The 23577-nt window shown below is 46.8% G+C and overlaps 1 protein-coding gene across 1 annotated transcript in view; it reads left to right on the top strand.

Moving 5' to 3' along the window:
• atp10a (ATPase phospholipid transporting 10A) overlaps positions 1-23577 on the top strand; it is a 235348-nt gene that overhangs the window by 77854 nt on the left and 133917 nt on the right. Inside the window, exons 2-3 of the mRNA XM_070892454.1 lie at positions 595-799; positions 15671-15756. Coding sequence (XP_070748555.1) covers positions 595-799; positions 15671-15756 — 291 coding nt within the window. The remainder of the gene's footprint in view (positions 1-594; positions 800-15670; positions 15757-23577) is intronic.

The following is a 23577-nucleotide window of genomic DNA, read 5'->3' as shown; positions in this document are numbered from 1 at the left end:
GGTCGTGAAAGGCGTTATATAAATGCAAGTCTTTCTTTCAAACTCCCACAACAATGTGGTAAAGACCAGATAATCTGTTTTTTAGTGATGTTGATTGCGAGATAAATAATGGTCAGGACACCGGGGTTAACTCCCCTGCTCTTCTTCAAAATAGTGCCATGGGATCTTTTATGTCCACCTGAGAGGGCAGACAGGACCTCGATTTAACGCCTATTCCGAAAGACGGCACCTCCAACAGTGCAGCACTCGTCAGTACTGCGCTGGAGTGTCAGCCTAGATTTTTGTGCTCAAGTCTCTGGAATGGGACTTGAACCCACAACCTTCTGACTCAGAGACAAGAGTGTTAGCCGCAGTTGACACAAAGACTGTAACACATTTATTTTAATGTGTATGAATATAGCACAGCATTATTTCAAGCCAAATAAGGTACATTTTTAATAAACATTTTTCATGATTCACAATACCATAACTAATCATTGCTTTATCAGTCATTCAATGATTTTAACCATCTCCAAGATGTATGTAGATATTTAACTGTGTTAAGTGTCCACATTTACATGACTGACTGGTGTGATTTTTTTTTTGTCTTGCAAGGAATGAGAAAAAGTATGTGGAAAGGTACTGGAAAGAAGTTCAAGTTGGGGATTTTGTTCGCCTGCGTTGCAATGAAATCATTCCTGCTGATATCCTGCTCCTGTACTCCAGTGATCCTGATGGACTCTGCCACATTGAGACTGCTAACCTGGATGGAGAGACCAACCTCAAGCAGCGCCAGGTTATTAAGGGTTTCACCGAGTTGGTAAGCACTTTTTCAACAATTTGAACTACTTTTCCAGCAAAGGCAGTCACAATGTCATAGAATCATACAGCACAGAAGGCTATTCTGCCCATCGTGCCTGTGTTGGCTCTTTGAAAGAATTTAATCTCGCCGCCCCCCTGCTCTTTTCTCATGGCCCGGCAATTGTTTCCCCACCAAGTGGGAGAACAAAATGGCTGAAGCAGAGCAATAAGCAATGGGTATATTTTTGTTTAGTGAAGATGGATTAAAAAAAAATGTGAATGCTGGGAATCTGGAATTAATATAGAAAATGCTTGAAGTACACACAGCAGGTGAGCCAACAACAACTTGTATTTATATAGCGCCTTTAACGTAGTGAAACGTCCCAAGGAGCTTCACAAGAGTATTATGAGACAAAAAAATTGACACTGAGCCGCACAAGGAGAAATTAGGGCAGGTGACCAAAAGCTTGGTCAAAGAGGTAGGTTTTAAGGAGTGTCTTAAAGGAGGAGAGAGAGGCGGAGAGGTTTAGGGAGGGAATTCCAGAGCTTGGGGCCTAGGCAACAGAAGGCACGGCCGCCAATGGTTGAGCGATTATAATCAGGGATGCTCAAGAGGCCAGAATTAGAGGAGAGCCCTTGGAGCCAGAATCTGAAAGAGAACAGTCACTGTTTCAGCTGGAACATTTAATCAAAACTACTGCAGTCAGACAGGAGGGCCCCTTGTTTATTGGACTGAATGGTAATGTTACTTATTCTCCGTCCATGTCTGAGACTTTTTAATTATCAAAACCCGACAGACAACCTTACAATTAATGGATTTCAACACAACTTGTTACAATCGGCAATTTAAAAGTTTGATTCTTTCGCAACATTCCACATAAAGTCTGCAAAACCTTCCCTTTTTTTGGCTCATTCTCAAAATCTTTTCCCACCTATGGCCTCATTTCCTAAAACCTTCTCTGGTTTTGGTGATGCGAAAAGCAAAATACTGTAGACGCTGGAAATCTGAAATAAAAACACAAAATGCTGGAGATACCCAGGGGGCTCCGGCAACCTACATGGAGAGAGATGGCGAGTTAACGTTTCAGGTCGATGACCCTTCGTCAGAACTGGCTTTGATTACAACAAGATTAGACCTCTTTTCCCCACCCATTTGTCGGGATGATCCGTGCTCACAAGAGGGTTCAATTTGGAGTGTCATTGGCAGACAATTCCCGAACTTTCCTGGCCAGATTCCAACTTTTTGCCAAAAGGCAGGTGGTTGGGAAGCTATGCAATTCCCTCTTTATATCCCTATACAAACATGATGGTACTGGCCAGCAAATAGTCTTCCTTGGGTATAATCCCGAGTGTTTCTTGTCTCTTCAGACAACACGGCCCATTCATTTGGTGGCTTTTGCAGTGTAGATATTATATTCTTGGCTCCAGCTATTACTTGCACACAACCCGAAATTATTTAGAGTGATTCAAACGTGGACTCCCCCTCCCCCCCCTCCCCCCCCCTGCTGAGCCGTGGCTCAGTGGGTAGCATACTCATCTCAGAGTCAGAAGGTTGTGGGTTCAAGTCCCACTCCTGTTCCTATGGCACTATTCCTAATCTGAGGAAGGACGTTCGTGCTATTGAGGGAGTGCAGCGAAGGTTCACCAGACTGATTCCAGGGATGACTGGACTGTCATATGAGGCGGGACTGGATCAACTGAGCCTTTATTCACTGGAGTTTAGAAGGATGAGAGGGGATCTCATACAAACGTATAAGATTCTGACGGGATGGGACAGGTTAGATCTGGGAAGAATGTTCCAGATGTTGGGGAAGTCCAGAACCAGGGGACATAGTCCTAGGATAAGAGGTAGGCCATTTAGGACTGAGATGAGGAGAAACTTCTTCACTCAGAGAGTTGTTAACCTGTGGAATTCCCTACCACAGAGAGTTGTTAATGCCAGTTCATTGGATATATTCAAGAGGGAGTTAGATCTGGCCCTTATAGCTAAAGGGATCAAGGGGTATGGAGAGAAAGCAGGAAAGGGGTACTGAAGGAATGATCAGCTATGATCATATTGAATAGTGGTGCAGGCTCGAGGGGCTGAATGGCCTACTCCTGCACCTATTTTCTATGTTTCTAAGAGTTATCCCCAGTGTCCTGGCCTCTATGTCTCCCTCAGTCAAAATAACAAAAAACGATTATCTGGTCATTATCACATTGGTGACTGTGGGAGCTTGCTGTGCACAAATTGTCTGCCACGTTTCCCACATTACAACAGTGACTACATTCCAAAAGTACTTCATTGGCTGTAAAGCGCTTTGAGACATACGGTGGTCGTGAAAGGTGCTATATAAATGCAAGTCTTTTTCGCTGCTTCAGAACAGTTCATTCCCATTTTAGATCACGTTCTTACCTAGGTGTGTCAATATTTGCAGGAAATCTCTCACACACACATGCTTTAAAAACAATGTGACCGTTTGCTACTTCACACTAGTCATCGAAGGTGTTTTCCAGTTGATACAGTATTTGAGTAATCTTTTCCCTTGCGGCCCCATGCCCACTACAAGCTGGATTGAGTGTCCAAGTTCCTCATTAGAACCCTTAGACAGATAGAGGATGTCATCAGTCATTCCATCTGTTTGGGTTGGAATTGAAATTGGGTCACAGTTGGAGGTTATGAGAAACTTTTGATGGGTTAATGATCTGTCAATATTGGACAAAAATGATGCGTTCATGTTGATTCTGAGGAGGCTTGACAGGGTAGATACAGAGAGGATGTTTCCCCTCGTGGGGGAATCTAGAACTACTGGGCGTGGTTTAAGAATAAGGGGGTCGCCCATTTAAAACTGAGATGGGGAGGAATTTCTTCTCAGAGGGTCGTGAATCTTTGGAATTCTCTGCCCCAGAGAGCTGTGTCATTGAATATATTCAAGGCTGAGGTAGACAGATTCTTGAACTACAGGGGAGTCGAGGGTTATGGGGAACAGGCAGGAAAATGGAGTTGAGTCCAAGATCAGATCAGCCATGATTTTATTGAATGGTGGAGCAGGCTCGAGGGGCCGTATGGCCTACTCCTGCTCCTATTTCTTAAGTTCTTATATTGATAATGGGATCATGGTTTTTTTCTGCTCCTGTTTCGCAGTTCTATTGGTTTTTTTATGTAACATAATTTAAGGCTAAAATCTTAGCGATATGTATTATGTCTATGAATGTGTTTCCTTCTGGCTTTCTGATTGATCCAATCTAACCACATGGTATTATCCATCACGTGCTTAATGGTGACCAATCAGATCCTAGTGCCATGAGAGGGAAAATGGCCTCGAAGATCAGATTGCTGCACTTTCCTCCATAGATTTAGTTTTGCTCCTGCTGGGTGTATATTTGCGTCTGAAGTGTCACTTGGTGCCGTGTTCTAACTTTTGCTCTGCATTGATTTGTTTTGTTCTCGCTGTACATCGTCATAGAATCTTAGAACGGTTGCAGCACGGAAGAAGGCCATTCGGCCCATCGAGTCCGTGCCGACTCTCAGCTAGTCCCACTCCCCCGCCCTTTCCCCGTAGCCCTGCAATTTTCTGTCCCTTCAGATACTTATCCAACTCCCTTTTGAAAGATAAAATTGCGTCTGCCTCCACCACTCTTTCAGGCAGTGCTTTCCTGATCTTAACTACTCACTGCGAAAAAAAACGTTTTTTCTTTCATCGCCTTTTGCCAGTCAGCTTAAATCTGTGTCCTCTGGTTCTCGACCCTTGCGCCAATGGGAACAGTTCCTCTCTATCCACCCTGTCCAGACCCCAAAGGAGCATGTTCTCCAAAGTAGCCATTTAAAAAAAAAAAGTCTACGTGTTGTCCACTTCGGAGTACATATTTCCTCCCAGTTCATGTCGCAGTTTTCTTTGCACTAAGATGACACATGCCCCACCCTCAAGTCAGGCGAGATAAATTCTGAAGCCATCAGAGATTTCAAGGCCGCAGTCTGGTCCAGGTCTCGTAAGAAGAAAGGGTGAATGTACCGAATATCGAGAGGGTTAGAGAGATGTACCATAAGAAAGGTCAGAGATGGTGTGCTCAAGGCAGACAGAGAACCAGACAGAGAGAATGTCACAGAGCGAGATATGCACAAACAATTGAGCTGAGTGGCATACAGGAGAGAGAATTCGCATCTTGCGCAAAGGAAGAAGTTTGATGAGAGACAAACACTATTATAGAAACAAAAAGAAAGAAAGACTTGCATTTATATAGCGCCTTTCACGACCACCGGATGTCTCAAAGTGCTTTACAGCCAATGGAGTACTTTTGGAGTGTCGTCACTGTTGTAATGTGGGAAATGCGGCAGCCAATTTGCGCACAGCAAGCTGCCACAAACAGCAGTGTGATAATGACCAGATGATTTTTTTTTTTGTTTTGTTGATTGAGTGATAAATATTAGCCAGGACACCGGGGATAACGCCCCTGCTCTTCTTCGAAATAGTGCCATGGGATCTTATACGTCCACCTGAGAGTTGGTCTCGGTTTAACATTTTATCCGAAAGACGGCACCTCCGACTGTGCAGCACTCCCTCAGCACTGCACTGGAGTGTCAGCTAGATTTATGTGCTCAAGTCCCTGGAGTGGGACTTGAACCCACAAACTTCTGACACCGAGGCGAGTGTGCTTCCCACTGAGCCACAGCTGACACCACAAGAGAGTGCAAGAGCCATATTGCGAGAGACAGGGTGGAAGATGGTGTGTTAGAAAGAGAGTGGGACACAAGCCAAGACAGTTACTGGAAGAGAAGCCAAGACAGCTACTGGAAGAGAGAACAACAAGAAGATTACTATTCAGATAAATGCCAACTGTGTTGTATATTTGGGGATGAAGTTGAACTGGGGAGGTTTATAATGGCAGTTCAGAACGATGAATTTTCCTTCTAATATTTACGCACAGAATAAAATGTCACCTGAGCCCTTTTATCATGCATCACTTGTCAGTAATGCAGTGTGTGTCATGCTTGGAAATGCAAAATCCTGTTATTTCTGTCTGTAGAATGACTGAAGATGTCATCACCATCATAGGCAGTCCCTCGGAAACGAGGAAGACTTGCTTCCACTCCCAAAGTGAGTTCTCTGGTGGCTGAGCAGTCCGATACGAGAGTCACAAACCCTGTCACAGGTGGGACAGACATTCGTCGAGGGAAGGGGTGGGTGGGGCTGATTTGCCGCGCGTTCCTTCCGCTGCCTGCGCTTGGCCTCGTCACGCTCTTTGAGCTTAGACTCGAAGAATTCAACGCCCTCCTGGATGGACTTTCTCCACCTCGGGCGGTCTTCGGCCAGGGTCTCCCAGGTGTCAGTGGTGATGTCGCACTTTACCAGCGAGGCTTTGAGGGTGTCCTTATAACGTTTCCGCTGTCCTCCTTTGGCTCGTTTACCATTAAGGAGCTCCGCATAAAGCATTTGCTTAGGGAGTCTCGTATCTGGCATGCGAACTATGTGGCCTGCCCAGCGAAGCTGATCGAGTGTGGTCAGTGCTTCAATACTGGGGATGTTAACCTGGACGAGGACGCTGATGTTGGTGCCCCTGTCCTCCCAGGGGATCTGCAGGATCTTGCGGAGACATCGTTGGTGATATATCTCCAGCGACTTGAGGTGCCTTCTATACATCGTCCATGCCTCAGATCCATACAGGAGGGCGGGTATTACTACAGCCCTGTAGACCATGAGCTTGGTGGTAGATATCAGGGCCAGGTCTTCAAACACTCTTTTCCTCAGACGGCCGAAGGCTGCACTGGCGCACTGGAGGCGATGTTGAATCTCCGCATCAATGTCTGCCTTTGCTGATAAGAGGCTCTCGAGATATGGGAAATGGTTCACGTTGTCCAGGGCCGCGCCGTGGATCTTGATGGTTGGAGGGCAGTGCTGTGCTGCGGGGACAGGCTGGTGAAGGACCTTTATCTTACGGATGTTAAGTGTAAAGGCCCATGCTTTCATATGCCTCAGTGAATATACTGACTATATCCTGGAGTTCAGCTTCAGAATGTGCGCAGACGCAGGCATCGTCCACATACTGCAGCTCAGTGACAGAGCTTGGGGTGATCTTGGACCTGGCCTGGAGGCGGAGCAGGTTAAACAGCTTCCCACTGGTTCTGTAATTTAATTCCACTCCAGCGGGGAGTCACGGCGCGGCCCTCGATAACATGGACTATTTCCCATATCTCGGGAGCCTCTTATCAGCAAAGGCAGACATTGATGCGGAGATTCAACATCGCCTCCAGTGCGTCAGCAGTGTCATGCTTGGAAATGCAAAATTCTGTTGTTTCTGTCGATAGAATGACTGAAGATGTAGACTGTACAGAAACGCATGTTCTATTTTTACACCTCTGAATCAAACCTCCCTCTTGGGTGTAGTAGTTTTGTAGTAACCTATGTGGTTTTTGATTATTCCTTACTTGAAGGCATGTATTACATCTGCATCATAACTGCTTCCTTGGATCATTTCCCATGTCGTCCAAGAGCCAAAGAATATATTATTTTTCATTTTGAACTGTTCTAAAAACAGAAAATACTGGGATTAGTTAGTAGGCCCAGCAGTGTCTTAAGAGAAAAGACTGGTTAATGATTTGGGTAGAGACACTTCATCAGAACTGGATACAGATCAATAACTTAATAATCTTGTGTGCAGCGCAGGGAGTGAATCAGTTTGTTACTTCGAAGGCTTTATTTTGGGGAACGTTGCAGCTTGTGTTGTTTCCTGGAGGGTAATTGCTCACTGTTGTGCTTCCTGAATTATTATTTGGAATGATTTTAATAGTTTCTGCACACAGAAATGAGGTAACATTTGGAAGCTTTTCTTTAACAAAAAGAACATAGTTCATTTTCAATTGTATACCGAAAATAGGAAAATTACTGGGGGGAAAATTGCAGTGGGAGATTTCCTTCGGACGAACTTCTCCGAACCAAAATTTTTTAACAATAAAACCTGGCGGTCCCGGAGCAACATAGGATTCCGGTCGGAGGCCTCCATTCACAGTGTATGGAATATGTCTTCTAGATACGTATTCGTATCCTGGGATCACGTGGGCCTGGACCACCAATAACTGTTTTTACGAGCTCCCATTACTATCAATAAGAATACCCCCCTAAAACAAGAAACACAACACAGTAAAAAAAAAAAAATACCTCACACATTTAAAATTAATTGAAATTGAATGTAATTAAATGCTTTAGAAAAAAAATATTAAAAAAAAAATGCTTTTGTTTCAATAGGGTTAAAAATAAACTTACCTTAATGGACAGGGATTTTAATATAAAAATGAGTGATTAAATAAAATGTTTTTATGTTTTAAAACTCTTACGCTGGTAAAAGTAGGATATACACCTGCTTTCACCGGACGTAAGAGCTTGAAGGACATTCGCTGGGCAAATAGCCAGTCTCTGCCCCGCGGATGTCCTTCCTGCGGGGGTGCGTTGGATCTGCCAAAAGACATTTTGACAGATCGCAAAAGCCGCTTCTTGGTGCATGCGCATCGCACCCCGAGAACCGGCATTTGCGAGGCCTTGCCGGGTGCATGCGCACTTTGTGCGCCTCCCGGAGAGGCCGAAATTTTCGGCCCATTTGTGTAACTTGTTCCTTGTCTGGGTAAACCTGTCTTAAAACCTTCTGAGCCCATTTTATGTATGACCTATAATTGTTGATACATTCATCAAGAGCAAGTTTACTTTGCCTCAAAATATGAAGGGGGAAAGATTCAGGACGTTTGTGCCTCCCATTAGTGTCCCCCAGGGGGACTTTTCGTCCGGGCATAGTGCCACTAGCGACTCCTGTGAAATTTTGCAGGAGTTTAGCGGCGGCGGTAACCGGTAGCGCCCCTCTACTACTGGTTGCGGCCCACTCCGCTGCGCCGGCAATGACGACATCATCACTGCGCGCGTCAACTTGTTTTTGCCCCGGAGCGAAAGTTTGGTAGCGCTCCCTGAAGCTGCTGTAGGCCGCTCGTGGGCCGAGAATTAAAGGGGAGGTGCGACAGGAAAAGAAATGACCAACTTACCGGTCGCGGCCTCTTGCTAGTCGATCGCGGGGTCCGTGACCTTGCAACCCGGCACTCTGCTTGTGTGTCGGGCTGTTGCCACGGCACCCAGCTCCCTGGAGGCCCAGCGATGGCTCCGTTTCCCACCCGCAGAGTCGGTAGCTTGGCCCTCCCCATTAATGAAGGGTAGGGCCTTGTCCATGCGCCAGCGCTACGTGTCCCACCGCGTAGTGCTGCCAACTTCGCGTGGCTTTGCACCCCGCTCCCGCTCCCGCCCCCGAGAAGAAGTGCAGTGTGATATTTTGCGTTGCTTTTCCCCTCGGGGGCAGTAACCTGAATATAGGCTGCGGGGTGTGACTCCCGCACCTGACGCAGGAACCCGCGACTGTTACTGCCCCCAAACGGGGCGGTACTGAATTTCGTGGCTTCTGTCTTCTTTATATCTCTTCTGAAACTGAAATTCATTGGGTTTTTTTTGGTGAATGTTTTCCTGACGAGGGAAGGGCACTATCACCCATACCTCTCGGTTGCACTATTTTAACTGCACTGTCTTTAAGTTAAACAGCATCGCTGAGGGAAAAGCCGCCAGCTAATTTGCCGGCTCTACAGAAAACTGTGATCTGCCCTTGAGCACCAGCCCAAATAACACCCTATCAGCATAAGCTGAGCGGTATGAGTGCTATCATTTTGAAAATGTTTAGCTTTCAGCCTGTGGCATTACAGTGAGGTAAAGTGTGTTGCCGTAGATCGGGGAGATACACTGGAACTGACCGAACCTGGTTTTTAAGCGGACCATTTTACTGCTGGATGACTTCAGAAATAGCTTGACGTCAAGACGGTCAATCAGATTGTCGCAATGGGTTTGGGATAAGCGGATGCTCACCATTAAACATAAGAACATAAGAAATAGGAGCAGAAGTAGGCCATCCGGCCCCTCGAGCCTGCTCCGCTATTTAATACGATCATGGCTGATCCGATCATGGACTCGGGTCCCTGCCTGCTCCCCATAACCCCTTATTCCCTTATTGGTTAAGAAGCTAAATTTATTCAATGTCCCGGTTTTCACAGCTCTCTGAGGCAGCGAATTCCACAGACTAGAGAGGCAGACCCCTGGAAATGCCCGATTTTGCTGCTTAACTTGGGAGGGGCGTTTACATTTGGAACTGGAATGTGAGCAGTCAGCTGACCAGGCAAGGAGCATGAACGGCGAAGGGTCGGGTGTACCCAGCGTCTCGGAGGTGTTCAAAGGTCAACGGGGTGGTGGGGCTCCTTTATAATTCACTTATTAATCTCGAGTTTGGAGACAGCAGCTGAAGAACAACAACGTTGCTGCTGTCGGGAACGTACTGTCCCAGAAAGCAGCTGATTAAAGGTGCTATTGCAAGGTCTCTTATTTAAGAGGGAGTTTCCTCATCAAGTACCCATTTTAGAAATCAGACTCCTAATGAGCAGCCTTGGCTTTCCAAACAGTGAGGATGTGCAACCTGAATGTGCCAGCCAGAAATGATGCAGGGTTCCATCCATCTCCCAAATTGCGATGACCCCGCCTTTGACGTCCTTCGATGTCCCAACTGAACTTTCTTGTCAGTAGCGACTGTGGTGACCTTTATTGAGGAAGTGAGATTACTGCAAACATTGAGCTGAATGAATGCAGTATGTGCATACATCCATAGCCACACTTGCTAAACAACCAGAATTGTTGAAGAGCTCTGGCTGACTGACCCGATGACTGTCTCCATTGTGACTTCAGCGTGGTCATGCAATCCGATTGAGTAATTTCTCACAACTCGATGATACCATTTACTATTTTTTTTTTTGCAAATTTGAAAAAGAGGGTTCTGGCGAAAGATCATTGACCCGAAATGTTAACTCTGTCTCTCGCTCCGCAGATGCTGCCTGACCTGCCGAGTATCTCCAGCATTTTCTGTTTTTATTTCTGATTTCCAGCATCCACAGTATTTTTCTTTTGTATATTTGTAAAAGAATTATGTAATTTTGTAATTCCTATTATTATAGGAGGCTCCATCTTTAAGTGCAATGGCCTGAATGGCACATTACAGTAAAAAGAAAGACTTGCATTTATATAGCACCTTTCACGACCACCAGACGTCTCAAAGCGCTTTCCTGCCAATGAAGTACTTTTGGAGTGTCATCATCATCATAGGCAGTCCCCCAAAATCGGGAAGACTTGCTTCCATTCTAAAAACGAGTTCTCAGGTGGCTGTACAGTCCAATACGGGAATTACAGTCTCTGTCACAGGTGGGGCAGACAGTCGTTGAGGGAAAAGGTGGGTGGGGAGTCTGGTTTGCCGCACTCTCCTTCCGCTGTCTGCGCTTGATTTCCGCATGCTCTCGGCGACGAGACCCGAGGTCAGCGCCCCTCCCGGATGCTCTTCTTCCACTTTGGGCGGTCTTGGGCCAGGGATTCACAGGTGCTGGTGGGGCTGTTGCACTTTATCAAGGAGACTTTGAGGGTGTCTTTGAAACATTTCCTCTGCCCACCTGGGGCTTGCTTGCCATGTAGGAGTTCCGAGTAGAGTGCTTGCTTAGGGAGTGTCATGTCCGGCGTGTGGAGGATGTGGTCCGTCCAACGGAGCTGGTCGAGTGTGGTCAGTGCTTCGATGCTGGGGATGTTGGCCTGAGCGAGAACACTGATGTTGATGCGTCTGTCCTCCCAGGGGATTTGCAGGATCTTGCGGAGGCAGCGCTGGTGGTGCTTCTCCAGGGCGTTGAAATGTCTGCTGTATATAGTCCATGCCTCTGAGCCATGTAGGAGGGCGGGTATCACTACTGCCCTGTAGATCATAAGCTTGGTGCCAGATTTGAGGTCCTGGTCTTCAAACACTCTTCCTCAGGTGAGCGAAGGCGGCGCTGGCGCACTGGAGGTGGTGTTGGACCTCGTCATCCATGTCTGCCCTAGCTGATAGTAGGCTCCCGGGATATGAAAAATGGTCCACGTTGTCCAAGGCTGCGCCGTGGATTTTGATGACCAGGGAGCAGTGCTGTGTGGCGGGGTCAGGTTGGTGGAGGACCTTTATCTTACGGATGTTTAGTGTAAGACCCATGCTTTCGTACATCTCAGTGAAGGTGTTGATGATGGCTTGGAGTTCGGCCTCTGAGTGTACACAGTCGCAAGCGTCGTCCGTGTACTGTAGTTCGATAACAGAGGATGGGACAACCTTGGATCTAGCCTGGAGGCGGCGAAGGTTGAACAGGTTCCCATTGGTTCTATAGTTTAGTTCTACTCAAGCAGGGAGCTTGTTGAGAGTGAGATGGAGCATTGCAGCAAGGAAGATCGAGAAGAGCGTTGATGCGATGATGCAGCCCTGCTTGACCCCGGTCCAGACGTGGATTGGGTCTGTGATGGCTCCATTGGTAAGGATCACGGCTTGTATGTCATCGTGGAGCAGGCGGAGGATGGTGACAAACTTTTGGGGGCAGCCGAAACGGAGGAGGATGCTTCATAGTCGCTCGCGGTTAACTGTGTCAAAGGCTTCTGTGAGGATAAGAAGGCCATGTACCACAGTTGGTGCTGTTCCTTGCATTTCTCTTGTTGTTGCCGCGCGGTGAAGATCATGTCCGTTGTGCCTCTTAGTGGACAGAATCCACATTGTGACTGTGGGAGTCACTGTTGTAATGTAGAAAACACGGCAGCCAACCTTCGCACAGCAAGCTCCCAAAAACAGCAATGTGATAATGACCAGATAATCTGTTTTAGTTATGTTGATTGAGGAATAAATATTGGCCAGGACACCGGGGATAACTCCGTTACTCTTTTTCAAAATAGTGCCACGAGATCTTTTACTCGACCTGAGAGAGCAGACGGGGCCTCGGTTTAACGTCTCATCCGAAAGACGGCACCTCCGACAGTGCAGCGCTCCCTCAGCACTGTGCTGGAGTGTCAGCCCAAATTATGTGCTCCAGTTCTTGGAGTCATAACAACGCAAAAAGCAGATGAAGCAATGACCTGGCATATATTCCGGGACTTCTCTCTCGAGCTGTCTTTTACTTCAGAAATGGAGACCTGCGAATGAAGGTTTTACTTGGAGACAGTTACTGAACCTGAGAAGTCAGTTGACCAGATAGAGATTCTTCAGCTATAAAGGATTGAATGTGCTCCGTGTCTTGGATGTTCAAAGGCTTGAAAGGATAGTCCTTTTACTTTATCTGACTAATTATCTGCTTTTACAAGTGAACTTTTGGGAACTGCAGAGACCACAGGGATTTTGTTAGAATTCGTGGTACATTTATAACTGAACTTTGCTGATGAGTAATCAGTGAAAATAGCTCCTGGTTTTACAAACTCCAACCAAAAGCAAATTTGCATTGACTTGATAATTCCTGCTCTTTCACAGTGAATAGAAACTTAATGTAATCTTGGGACTGATGAATGGAAACTGAAACCCATGGCTGGAGTTTGAACTGAGCACAGGTCTTTTTACAGAAATCACAACTGAAAATACTCAGCAGGTCGGTCAGCATTTCAAACAAGAAAAAGCACAATTGGAAACTGGAAGAAAGCCGAGACCATGGTGCTGCTCTACAAATCCATTCAAAATTGCTTTTGGTTGGAGTTTTCAAACCAGTAGCTATTTTCACTGATTATTCATCAGCAAGGATCCATTATAAATGTACCACAAATTCTAACAAAATCCGTGTGGTGTCTGCAGTTCCCAAAAGTTCACTTGTTGTAAAAGCAGGTAATTAGATAAAGTCAAAGGACTATCCTTTCAAGCCTTTGAACGTTCAAGACACGGAGCACATTCGATCCTTTATAGCTGAAGAATCTCTATCTGGTCAACTGACTTCTCAGGTTCAGTAACTGTCTCCAAGTAAAACCTGCATTGTCAGGCCTTCCATTTCTGAAGTAAAAGACAGCTCTCTCGGGAGAGGAGAGGGAACAGAAGGTAAAAGTCAAGAACGTGAAAGGACACACCTGTCCAGGAATCAATCTCAAAACTCAATGGCTGGAATTTTTGCCCTTTTTAAAAAAAAAACAGGAGGGTTTGGAGCATGGGGGCAGTTAAATTGTTAAAAATGGAAATCCGAATTGATCCGGCCTCCATACCCGCCCACGGGCAAAAATTTGTCAGATGGAGTATAATGTGGGAAAATGTGAGGTTATCCACTTTGGCAGAAAAAGTGGAAAAACAAATTATAATTTAACTGGAGAAAAATTGCAAAGTGCTGCAGTACAGAGGGACCTGGGGGTCTTTGTGCATGAAACACAAAAAATTAGTACGCAGCTACAGCAAGTAATCAGGAAGGCAAATGGAATGTTGGCCTTTATTGCAAGGGGGATAGAGTATAAAAGCAGAGAAGTCCTGCTACAACTGTACAGGGTATTGGTAAGACCACACCTAGAGTACTGCGTACAGTTTTGGTCTCCGTATTTAAGGAAGGATATACTTGCATTGGAGGCTGTTCAGAGAACGTTCACTAGGTTGATTCCGGAGATGAGGGGGTTGACTTAAGATAGGTTGAGTAGCTTGGGCCTATACACATTGGAGTTTAGAAGAATGAGAGGTGATCTTACCGAAACATATAAGATAATGAGGGGGCTCGACAAGGTGGATGCAGAGAGGATATTTCCACTCATAGGTGAAACTAAAACTAGGGGACGTAGTCTCAGAATAAGGGGCCGCCCATTTAAATGAGATGAGGAGGAATTTCTTCTCTCAGAGGGTTGTAAATCTATGGAATTCTCTGCCCCAGAGAACTGTGGAGGCTGGGTCATTGAATCAATTTAAGACGGACAGATTTTTGAGCGATAAGGGAATAAAGGGTTATGGGGAGCGGGCAGGGAAGTGGAACTGAGCCCAAGATCAGATCAGCCATGATCTTATTAAATGGGGGAGCAGGCTCGAGGGGCCAGGTGGCCTACTTCTGCTCCTATTTCTTATGTTCTTATTTCCAGTTTTGACAGGGATGAGGCAGGTGACCAACTTGCTCCCAGGGGGCGGAACATCAATTTAAATATTGTAATGAGGCCGGAAGCCTCTTTTTTAACCTCCATTGTGATTTAAACTGTCTGTGGAAGGGTCTCACACAATTCGTGAAACCCGGCAGATAAACCCAGGCAGCGACTGCTGCATCCAGGTGGTAAGCGGCTTTATACCTAGCTCTAATTCACGGTCCCTACCTGACCCAGCCCCTGCAATCGGAGACCGTCGTTCACCTGTCCAGGCCTCCAATCCCCAGCATGAGGCCACCTTCCCCCCCACCCCCCACCCCCCTCCCACCCCACCGATGATGCTGAGACCCGCCACAATCCTCCGGTGGCCAGCTTCGATTCTCTCTCTTTTTTTCCCCCCGTGTTCACCGGCCCCCTGCCGATCCCCGACCTCTCTACCCCTCCCCCAATGATCACCGACCTCGCGACCCCTCCCCCGGACTGATCCCTCGCATCTGAGGCCTAGCTGCCCGCAGCCAGCCAGCACTCAGATCGGGCCCTGCTGTTAAAGTCAGCCGGGCCTACGAGAAACCCGACCTCCTGGGTTTCCCACCCGCCTCCCTTGAGAAAATTCCCGCCATTCAGTTTGCAAAGAGAGTTTATAAATTTACAAATCAGCGATGCCAGACATCGACCCTTGACCTCCCATGTCCAGTACCATCAGCCCTGTGTCCTCCCCCCTTCCCCTTTCCTGACTGCAAAAAGAAATCCGCCAGTGAGCCAATACTTGGCTGAAACCAAATCAAAGGACACGTTTGCACATTTTGCTGGACACCAATTGGAGGAAATCTTCATGAGCACATACAAAGTGGAACACCAAGTGACCAGAATATTATTTTGCCCTTTTGCAGGTTTTTTGTTGAAATGTAATGTGAAGGTTGCAATCAACTTGATTAACTCATTTTCTTCTTCCTTTCCTTTGTGTGTGTGTGTTTGTGTGTGTTGTGTGTTTTTAGGAGACAGAATTTGATCCCATGAAGTTTAACAGTGTAATAGAATGTGAGAAGCCAAACAATGATCTGAACAGATTCCGAGGCTACATGTAAGTACTGCACAGTCCCGTTCAGTAAGACCATTCGGTGCACTTTGCCGGTCTGGAAAAGACTAACGGACTTCTTCCTTGCCAGTTGCTGCGAATATGAAAAGGACCACCTGTCCATCGGGAACTGCATCTGACCTGTCACTAGCTGGTTGTTGGGAGACAGATATTGTTCTAACTAGCTTCAGTCCACAGCCTTGAATCCCAGTATTTGCAGCTTGTCTTTTTTGACAGCCTGGGCACAGGTGGATCATCTGATGTGTCTGCGTCCTGTTTTGCAATACTCGCTGAGCTCTGAAGGTACAGTGCAATAATTAACCATTCACATTAAAAGGTCGTACTTTTCCGGTTAATTTTAACTGAATCTGTCTTGTCCACAAACACAATCGTGTGTCGATCCAACAGTTATCGGCCCAGTGATGTTTAATCATTACGAAAACCAGTTTGCTCATTTGCTAACTTACTCTCAACGTTTGTCTATTGTACTTTTGTGGAACTTTTTTTTTCTCTTCCCCCCCCCCCCACCCCCACCCCCGTAACATTCTGCCCTCCTCTCCTGCAGTCGCTGGGGTCCAGTGGCTCCCCCGCACCTTCCCTGTGGGGCTGTGAGCCAAGCAGCGAGCGTTAGCAGACCCTTGACCAAGGGAGATCGCCGCAAATTGAGCTAATCTTGGATGCTAGGCAGCAGAAGCCCACCACGCCAATCGGAATCAGGAACCCTGGCTGAATGTCTCTCTCTCTCCCCGCCCCCCCACCCGCCAGCTCAACATCATTGACGATTGTAGCAGATTAACTGATGTGCCAGTTGTGATTAGCTGACTCAGCAGGAACCAGTGCTTGAACCTACAGTCTGCTCGCCCAGTGCTTGAACCTACAGTCTGCTCGCTCAGTGCTACAATGCGTGGTACAGTTGCGCGCTAATCTAAGTGGAGGGGGGAAATGAAACCCATGAAACCATTTCACATTGGAGAAAGCAGCACTCTTCCTCACCCAGAGGCCAGATCATAAGAACATAAGAAGATAAGAAATAGGAGCAGGAGTAGGCCACTTGGCCTCTCGAGCCTGCTCTGCCATTCATTAAGATCATGGCTAATCTGATCTTGGCCTCAACTCCACTTTCCTGCCCGCTCCTCATAACCCTTGACTCTCTTTTCGTTCAAAAATCTCTCTCTTTCCACCTTAAATACATTCAATGACCCAGCCTCCACTGCTCTCTGGGGTAAAGAATTCCAAAGATTCACGACCCTCTGAAAGATGAAATTCCTCCTCAACTCCGTATTAAATGGGCGACCCCTTATTCTGAAACTATGCCCCCTAGTTCTAGATTCCCCCACAAGGGGAAACATCCTCTCTGCATCTACCCTGTCAAGCCCCCTCAGAATCTTATCCGTTTCAATAAGATCACCTCTCAATCTTCTAAACTCCAATGAGTATAGGCCCAACCTACAGAACACATCATGGACTAGATGTGAAAAAAAGTATTGGTTATTTTTTTTTGTATTTTTGAAACGACCTGCTGCGCAATCCTTATTGAATAGTATAGTATAGTATAGTATTAGGCAGGCCCTCATGTCGAGGATGACCAGCTTCCACACCAAAAAAGATGAGCTCACAGGTGTTTCGATGAGCTACACCTTGAAGGGTAGAACATGCATGTGCGTGGATTCTTTTAACGTGGAGTGGCCATTGCACACCAGCCGCCACACGGGCTTGACCGAGCAAGGTCTTGGTCCAGTGGCAAGTGTTAACGAAGACGACTGGAGACCAAGCTCTGCTGTGCCATCTCCTGGGCCCTGACCCCACTGTTGTTGTATACTGTGCCATTCCTGGGCCATGAACTTGCTGTTATATGCTGCACCATTCCTGGGCCCTGACCCCGCTGTTGCTGTATGCTGCGCATTCCTGGGCCATGAACCTGCTGTTATATGCTGCACCATCTCCTGGGCCCTGACCCCGCTGTTGCTGTATGCTGTGCCATTCCTGGGCCATGAACCTGCTGTTATATGCTGCACCATCTCCTGGGCCCTGACCCCACTGTTGTTGTATACTGTGCCATTCCTGGGCCATGAACTTGCTGTTATATGCTGCACCATCTCCTGGGCCCTGACCCCACTGTTGTTGTATACTGTGCCATTCCTGGGCCATGAACTTGCTGTTATATGCTGCACCATTCCTGGGCCCTGACCCCGCTATTGCTGTATGCTGCGCATTCCTGGGCCATGAACCTGCTGTTATATGCTGCACCATCTCCTGGGCCCTGACCCCGCTGTTGTTATACGCAGCGCCACTCCTGGGCCACGACCATATATCGTATATGCTCATGTTAACCATGCAGGCTGGTGAGGGCACCGCGTGTCTGTTATGTAAAGGCAATCATTTAGACAGGAGGATCATTAGGACAGACAAGCTCGGACTGTAAAAAGGCCAATATCAGTAGATTTAACTCAAATTAATCTGACGTGTTCCTTGTGTTTGAAGGAACAGATGCTCCGTTTACTCCATTAGTCTGTTGGAGCCTGGTTACTTTCGAGTGCTACGTGCAAAATTGCTCATCACTGTGGCCTAATGGGTTCTGGACTTTGCGTATCAACATCAAAGCAGATTTATTTATTTATTTTTCATTTGAGATTGCACTGTGAGTACGCCAACCTATTTCGAGGAAAAGTCTTTGTCCATTCTGTTTACGAACGAGATTATTCACTGCATTAGTTAATGATGTGGCCTCTTGTTGTTTCAACCTCCATTGTGTCGAGTTGCTAAATTGTATGTTATAAAATGACAATGCCAGAGAAAATCTGCAAATCCTGGAAATTTGAAATTAAAGCAAAAAATGGCCGAAGTGTGCAGCCAACCAGCCAGCATCTGAATGGGAAATTTAAAAAAGTAAGAGGATGACTTGCATTTATATAGCGCCTTTCACGGCCACCCCAAAGTGTTTTACAGTCAGTGAAGTACTTCTGAAGTGTAGTCACTGTTGCAATGTCGGAAACAAGTTGCACACAGAAGCTCCCACAAACAGCAATGTGATAATGACCAGGTAATCTGTTTTAGATGTTGATTGAGGGATAAATATTGACCAGGACACCTTTCCTGCTCTTCTTCGAAATAGTGCCATGGGATCCTTTACGTCCACCTGAGAGGGCAGACAGGGCCTCAGTTTAATGTCTTATCTGAAAGACAGCACCTCCCAACAGTGCAGCACTCCCTCAACACTGCAGTGGAGCGTCAGTCTAGATTTTTGTGCTCACGTCCCTGGAGTGGGACTTGAACCCACAACCTTCTGACTCAGAGGCGAGTGTGCTACCCACTGAGCCATAGCTGACACATATGCTTTAGTGAAAGTCCTTTATCAGAATCCGATGAAAATGAGCTCTGTTTCAGGTGGGGTGGAGTGTATATGTTGTGATACAAGGTATCACAATGGTATGGGACCGGCTCGATGGACCAAAGTGTCTTTACCTGTCCATCATTGTACGTTGTGCGTTGCTTTTTTCTGTAGCATACTTAAATAGGAAAGCAAGTCCTGGAACATTAGTGTTATTCTAAGTATTTCCCTAATTATGGCATAAAATAGTAACTATGGAGGGGGTGGGAGGGAAATCAATGAAAATTCTTTGGATGGTAATACAATCCCCATCACATAAAATGTCCACGTTTAAAATGGACAGTCACTTATATCGACTAAAAAGCGATAACCATTATTCATTTGCATTAATGTCAACTTCAAAGTTGCCGGTTGCAGCGTCTTTAAGTGCAGTGTTTATTTCGGACAGCAACAACCGTGCCTGCTCACCAGTTTGCAGACTCCACTGCATTTCTTCTGCAATTTAAAAATTCAGATTTGGTATCACAGGAAACCACGGGAGGCAGTCGGTCAGACAAAGTGAATGACAGCAGTTCCGTTGAATGGTGGTATTGTAAACCGTGGGAGGTGGAACCTCAGAGTTTGTGAGTACCTGAACCCTTGGATTAGTCACTAACTCTCTGCAGCCCCACCAGTGCTGTGTGGTGTATGAACTTTGAACTTTGTTTTGAATCTCTGCTGGTGTTGCTTTATGCCTTTTTCCCACTGAGAAATGAAGCAAACTCGGTTTGACAGAGATGTGGTTTTTGACGTAAAATACGGCCAGGCGTGGTGGAATATGATTTTTTTAATTTCATACGCGAGTTGAAACAAATCTCCTTTGTGCATATTCAAATTCTGCTCCGCAGCCACTCGAGAGCAACTAACTGGAATAATTTATAATTTTGTGTTTGTTCATCTCACTGTGTAATGAAACAGTTTAATAATTTGTATCTGGCCTTGTGTCGGGTCTCACCACGAACTTGCTCAGTCTTGCCTTCTGAATACGCACATGTGCACAAAGCACGTTCAGATCATAAGGGGAATCCCTGGATTCTGCTATCGTACAAGTAGCTACAGAGCAATGTGGTCAAAAAGTACCATGGTCAGACTGCGTGTGGGAGCGACTGATGTCACTGAACCTAAGAAGATATCTGCAGCAGACACAAGTTTCCAACCATGGCATTTTATGCTATTCAAATGAAAAAGTGCACTCCTGAGTATGTAATAACAGAAAGACTTGCATTTATATAGTGCCTTTCACAACCACCGGATGTCCCAAAGCACTTTACAGCCAATGAAATACTTTGTGTAGTGTGGTCACTGTAGGAAACGCAGTAGCCAATATGCACACAGTGAGCTCCCACGGACAGAAATGTGATAATGTCTATATAAGCTGGGGTTTTGTGATGTTGATTGAGGGGTAAATATTGGCCAGGACACTACCGGGGATAACTCCCTTCTACGAGATAGTATTGAAAATACACGGTAGGTCAGTCTCGGTCCCACCTTGCACTTTGTAGGTGGGTGAAAGATCCAAGGAAATTGGTCTCAGCTTAGCTGAGAACTGGCTTCGCAGACCGATTGGATGGCGCAGTAGTTGACTTGGTCACTTCTCGGATATCCGTGTGTCAATCATAAGATGTGCTGGAAACATTAAATTGGGAAAGCTGCCTGGAGTAAGTGAAATAATTAATCCACAATGTGGTACGGAATCTGCCACAGTACATAGCGCCAGTACCCACCCTGAACAGAACCCTTGGGAAACTGTAGGCAGCATACTTCAGTATTAAATTAGTGATGCCAACAGAAATAACAGGCCGTGCTCAAGTGAACTGCACAATTTAGATATTTTTCCAATTAGTTTTGCCAGCTTTACTGTTCCTGTGATTAATTGTTCAGCAACACTTCTGGAATTTCACATGCAAACATCAAAAGGGAATGTGATGGTATTTTATTCTTGAAGGGGCCCAGCTCTCGTAGAGTTTTTTGTACTTCAAAACGTTTTCAAACTGCAGTTTCTAGATGCTAAAGGGTCCATCATTAGTTGCCTATCTTTGCTGATTGGCTAACGCATTGAGCTGGATATTAACTCGGAGGCGGGGAATTTCACGGCAGGATCCGATTACCATTTTCTGTCACCATTTCCCGGCTGGCTGTTGGGCGATACGCAGGGAGCGGAGAGGAGGGAGGGATCGGAGGCCGGTGGGGGGAGGTGGGGGGATGTGGGGGGAGATTGGCAGGGTCATGGTGGAGGAGATTAGAGGCCTTGGTTGGGGCGGGGAGGGGGTGGGGGGGGGGGAGATTAAAATGGTCAGGGGAAGATTGGAAGTGTCGGTGGGAAATCGGAGGCCCCCTGGGGGAAATTGGAAAAGTCAGTGGGGGGGAGAGAACGGAAGGGTGGAGTCGGGGAGGTAGAGGGGTGGTGAAGTAGGTAAACTGGATCTAGCAGGTAAGTGGAAAAGCACTTGCCTCCTGGATTCAGCAGTCCATGGGGCCGAAATTCAGTGAATCAAAGAGACTCGTTAATGCCCATTTGCGGCAGCCATTCCGAAAAATCGAATCGCTGCTGATTTGGGATCAACAGGCCGACACGATCTAAATTCAGGTTGGGGATTTTTCGGCCTGGACTCCATTCCGCCCAAGTAGTTGCACCGCCAATTTAAAGGAATAAACAAATACTTACCAGCCTTTTTCAGCTCCATCTGTCAATCCCCACCGCACGGTGCCCCCGGCAGGTTTTTCTGCCGGTGCACCATCTCCGAACTGAGTGTGGCCCGGCAGTGTGGCTTTCCTTAAAGGGGAAGGCAGAGTAAGGCCCACTGCCGTGGCTGCAATGGAAGAATTTTTGCTGGCTGACTTGCCGATTGGCTGGCAAAATACTGGCCCCGGGTTCGGCCGGGCCACCAACGGGCAGCCTGGCACACCCCCTCTTGGGTGCTGTGACATCACCACGTTGATTGACAATGGCGGAGGGCCCAATTGACCCATTTTCAGCCAGTCAGCCTGGCTTTGAGTCGAATCCATTATGATCCATTTCCTGTGGGACTTTGGAAAAAAAATTCAAAGTCTGAAAATGGATCTACTCACCGCACCAAGAGTTCCAGCGGTGAGTAACTGTTAAAAACTCTCAGCTTTCTGGCCCACCTGAATTTCAGCCCCCTTGCCTCCCTTTAGCCACCGGGTTTCCAGAGGCCTGGAAAACTTGGCCAACCCGGGTTAAATTTAAAATGCTGGTTAAATATGTGACCCGTAGCCTTGTTATAACATCCAAAGGACCAACCCACCTCCTGGGAGCGGGTTCGTTGCCTGCTTTGCCCCCGTCCCACCTCTGTTAAAACTGGCAGTGGGTGGGTTGGGGGTTGGGATTCAGATTTTTAACATTTTTACATCCCACCCGACCCAAACCCACCCATCTTTCGGGGTTAAAATGTGTCCCATTTCTGTTGCTAATTCTGTTTGCTGAAAGACTTCTGCAATAATAGGCCTGTTTTCCTTTGGGTAAAACCTGGAATTTAACTCTGAGGCAGAGGTGTGGGCAGCAAACCGTCTGGCCCTCAGCAGCCTGAGGCCCGGGAGATTTACCTCCTGGATGTCATTTGCATGGCCCACCAGGTGGGAGGCACCAGTTGGCCAGTGGGGAGTGTCATGTATGTAACCTCTATGTAACACCACTGCAATACTGTATATACTGAAGCAATGCACACCTTGACCACAGGGGGTGAACTTGTGGGAGACACTCCTTACCTGGTCATCCAGGTATATAAAGGGAGGTCCCACGCAGGGTCATCACTTCTTGGTCCTGTGAATAAAGGTTCAGGTCACAGAGTGACCTTGTCTGCAGAATGTGCCTCGTCTGGGTTTTGTGCCGTTGAGTAAGGACATTACAGGGAGGGCCAGCAGAATTTCTGGAGGCTGCCGCCAGGAACTCATCCAATCTCCGGCAGTCCGGTAAGTGGTTAGGAAGGAGATGGAAAAGCATCGGGGTCAGGTAAAGTGGAGGGAAGAAGCCCATGGTGCAAGGCCCAAGATTTTCCTTAATTCAGCTACTCCCAATCCATGAGGAAACCACCCCGCCCCCCCCCCCCAAATTTTTTTTTAATTTACTCTGCTATTCTGGGTCCGGTCTTGTTTGCTGCCAGATTGGCCTGGCGGGATGAAGCTATGACGGCTTCCTCGGGTTAAAATTGCAGTTTTTCTGACGTCATCATGGCGGATCTGCACAGCTGCCTTCTGACCCGGAGCCCCGTTCGCTTGCTCAAAAGAGTAGGTTAAAGGTTCACCCGGCAGGAAAGCAGCAGGATCACATTGCCATGGTGATTTTTGTCATGTATTCAACCAGCATTGTAACCCATGTATAATCTGACCTAAGTTGTACACAGTGAGAACAATGACCACTAGGTGGTGAACTTGTGGGAGACACTCCTAACCTGGACCTTCAGGTATAAAAGGGGAAGCTCCACCCACTTTCATCACTTGAA

Source organism: Pristiophorus japonicus, chromosome 10, assembly GCF_044704955.1.
Source record: "Pristiophorus japonicus isolate sPriJap1 chromosome 10, sPriJap1.hap1, whole genome shotgun sequence".
NCBI classification, from domain to species: Eukaryota; Metazoa; Chordata; class Chondrichthyes; family Pristiophoridae; genus Pristiophorus; species Pristiophorus japonicus.
Note: the sequence above shows the minus strand (reverse complement) of the source record. Positions and strands in the feature narration are given on the sequence as shown.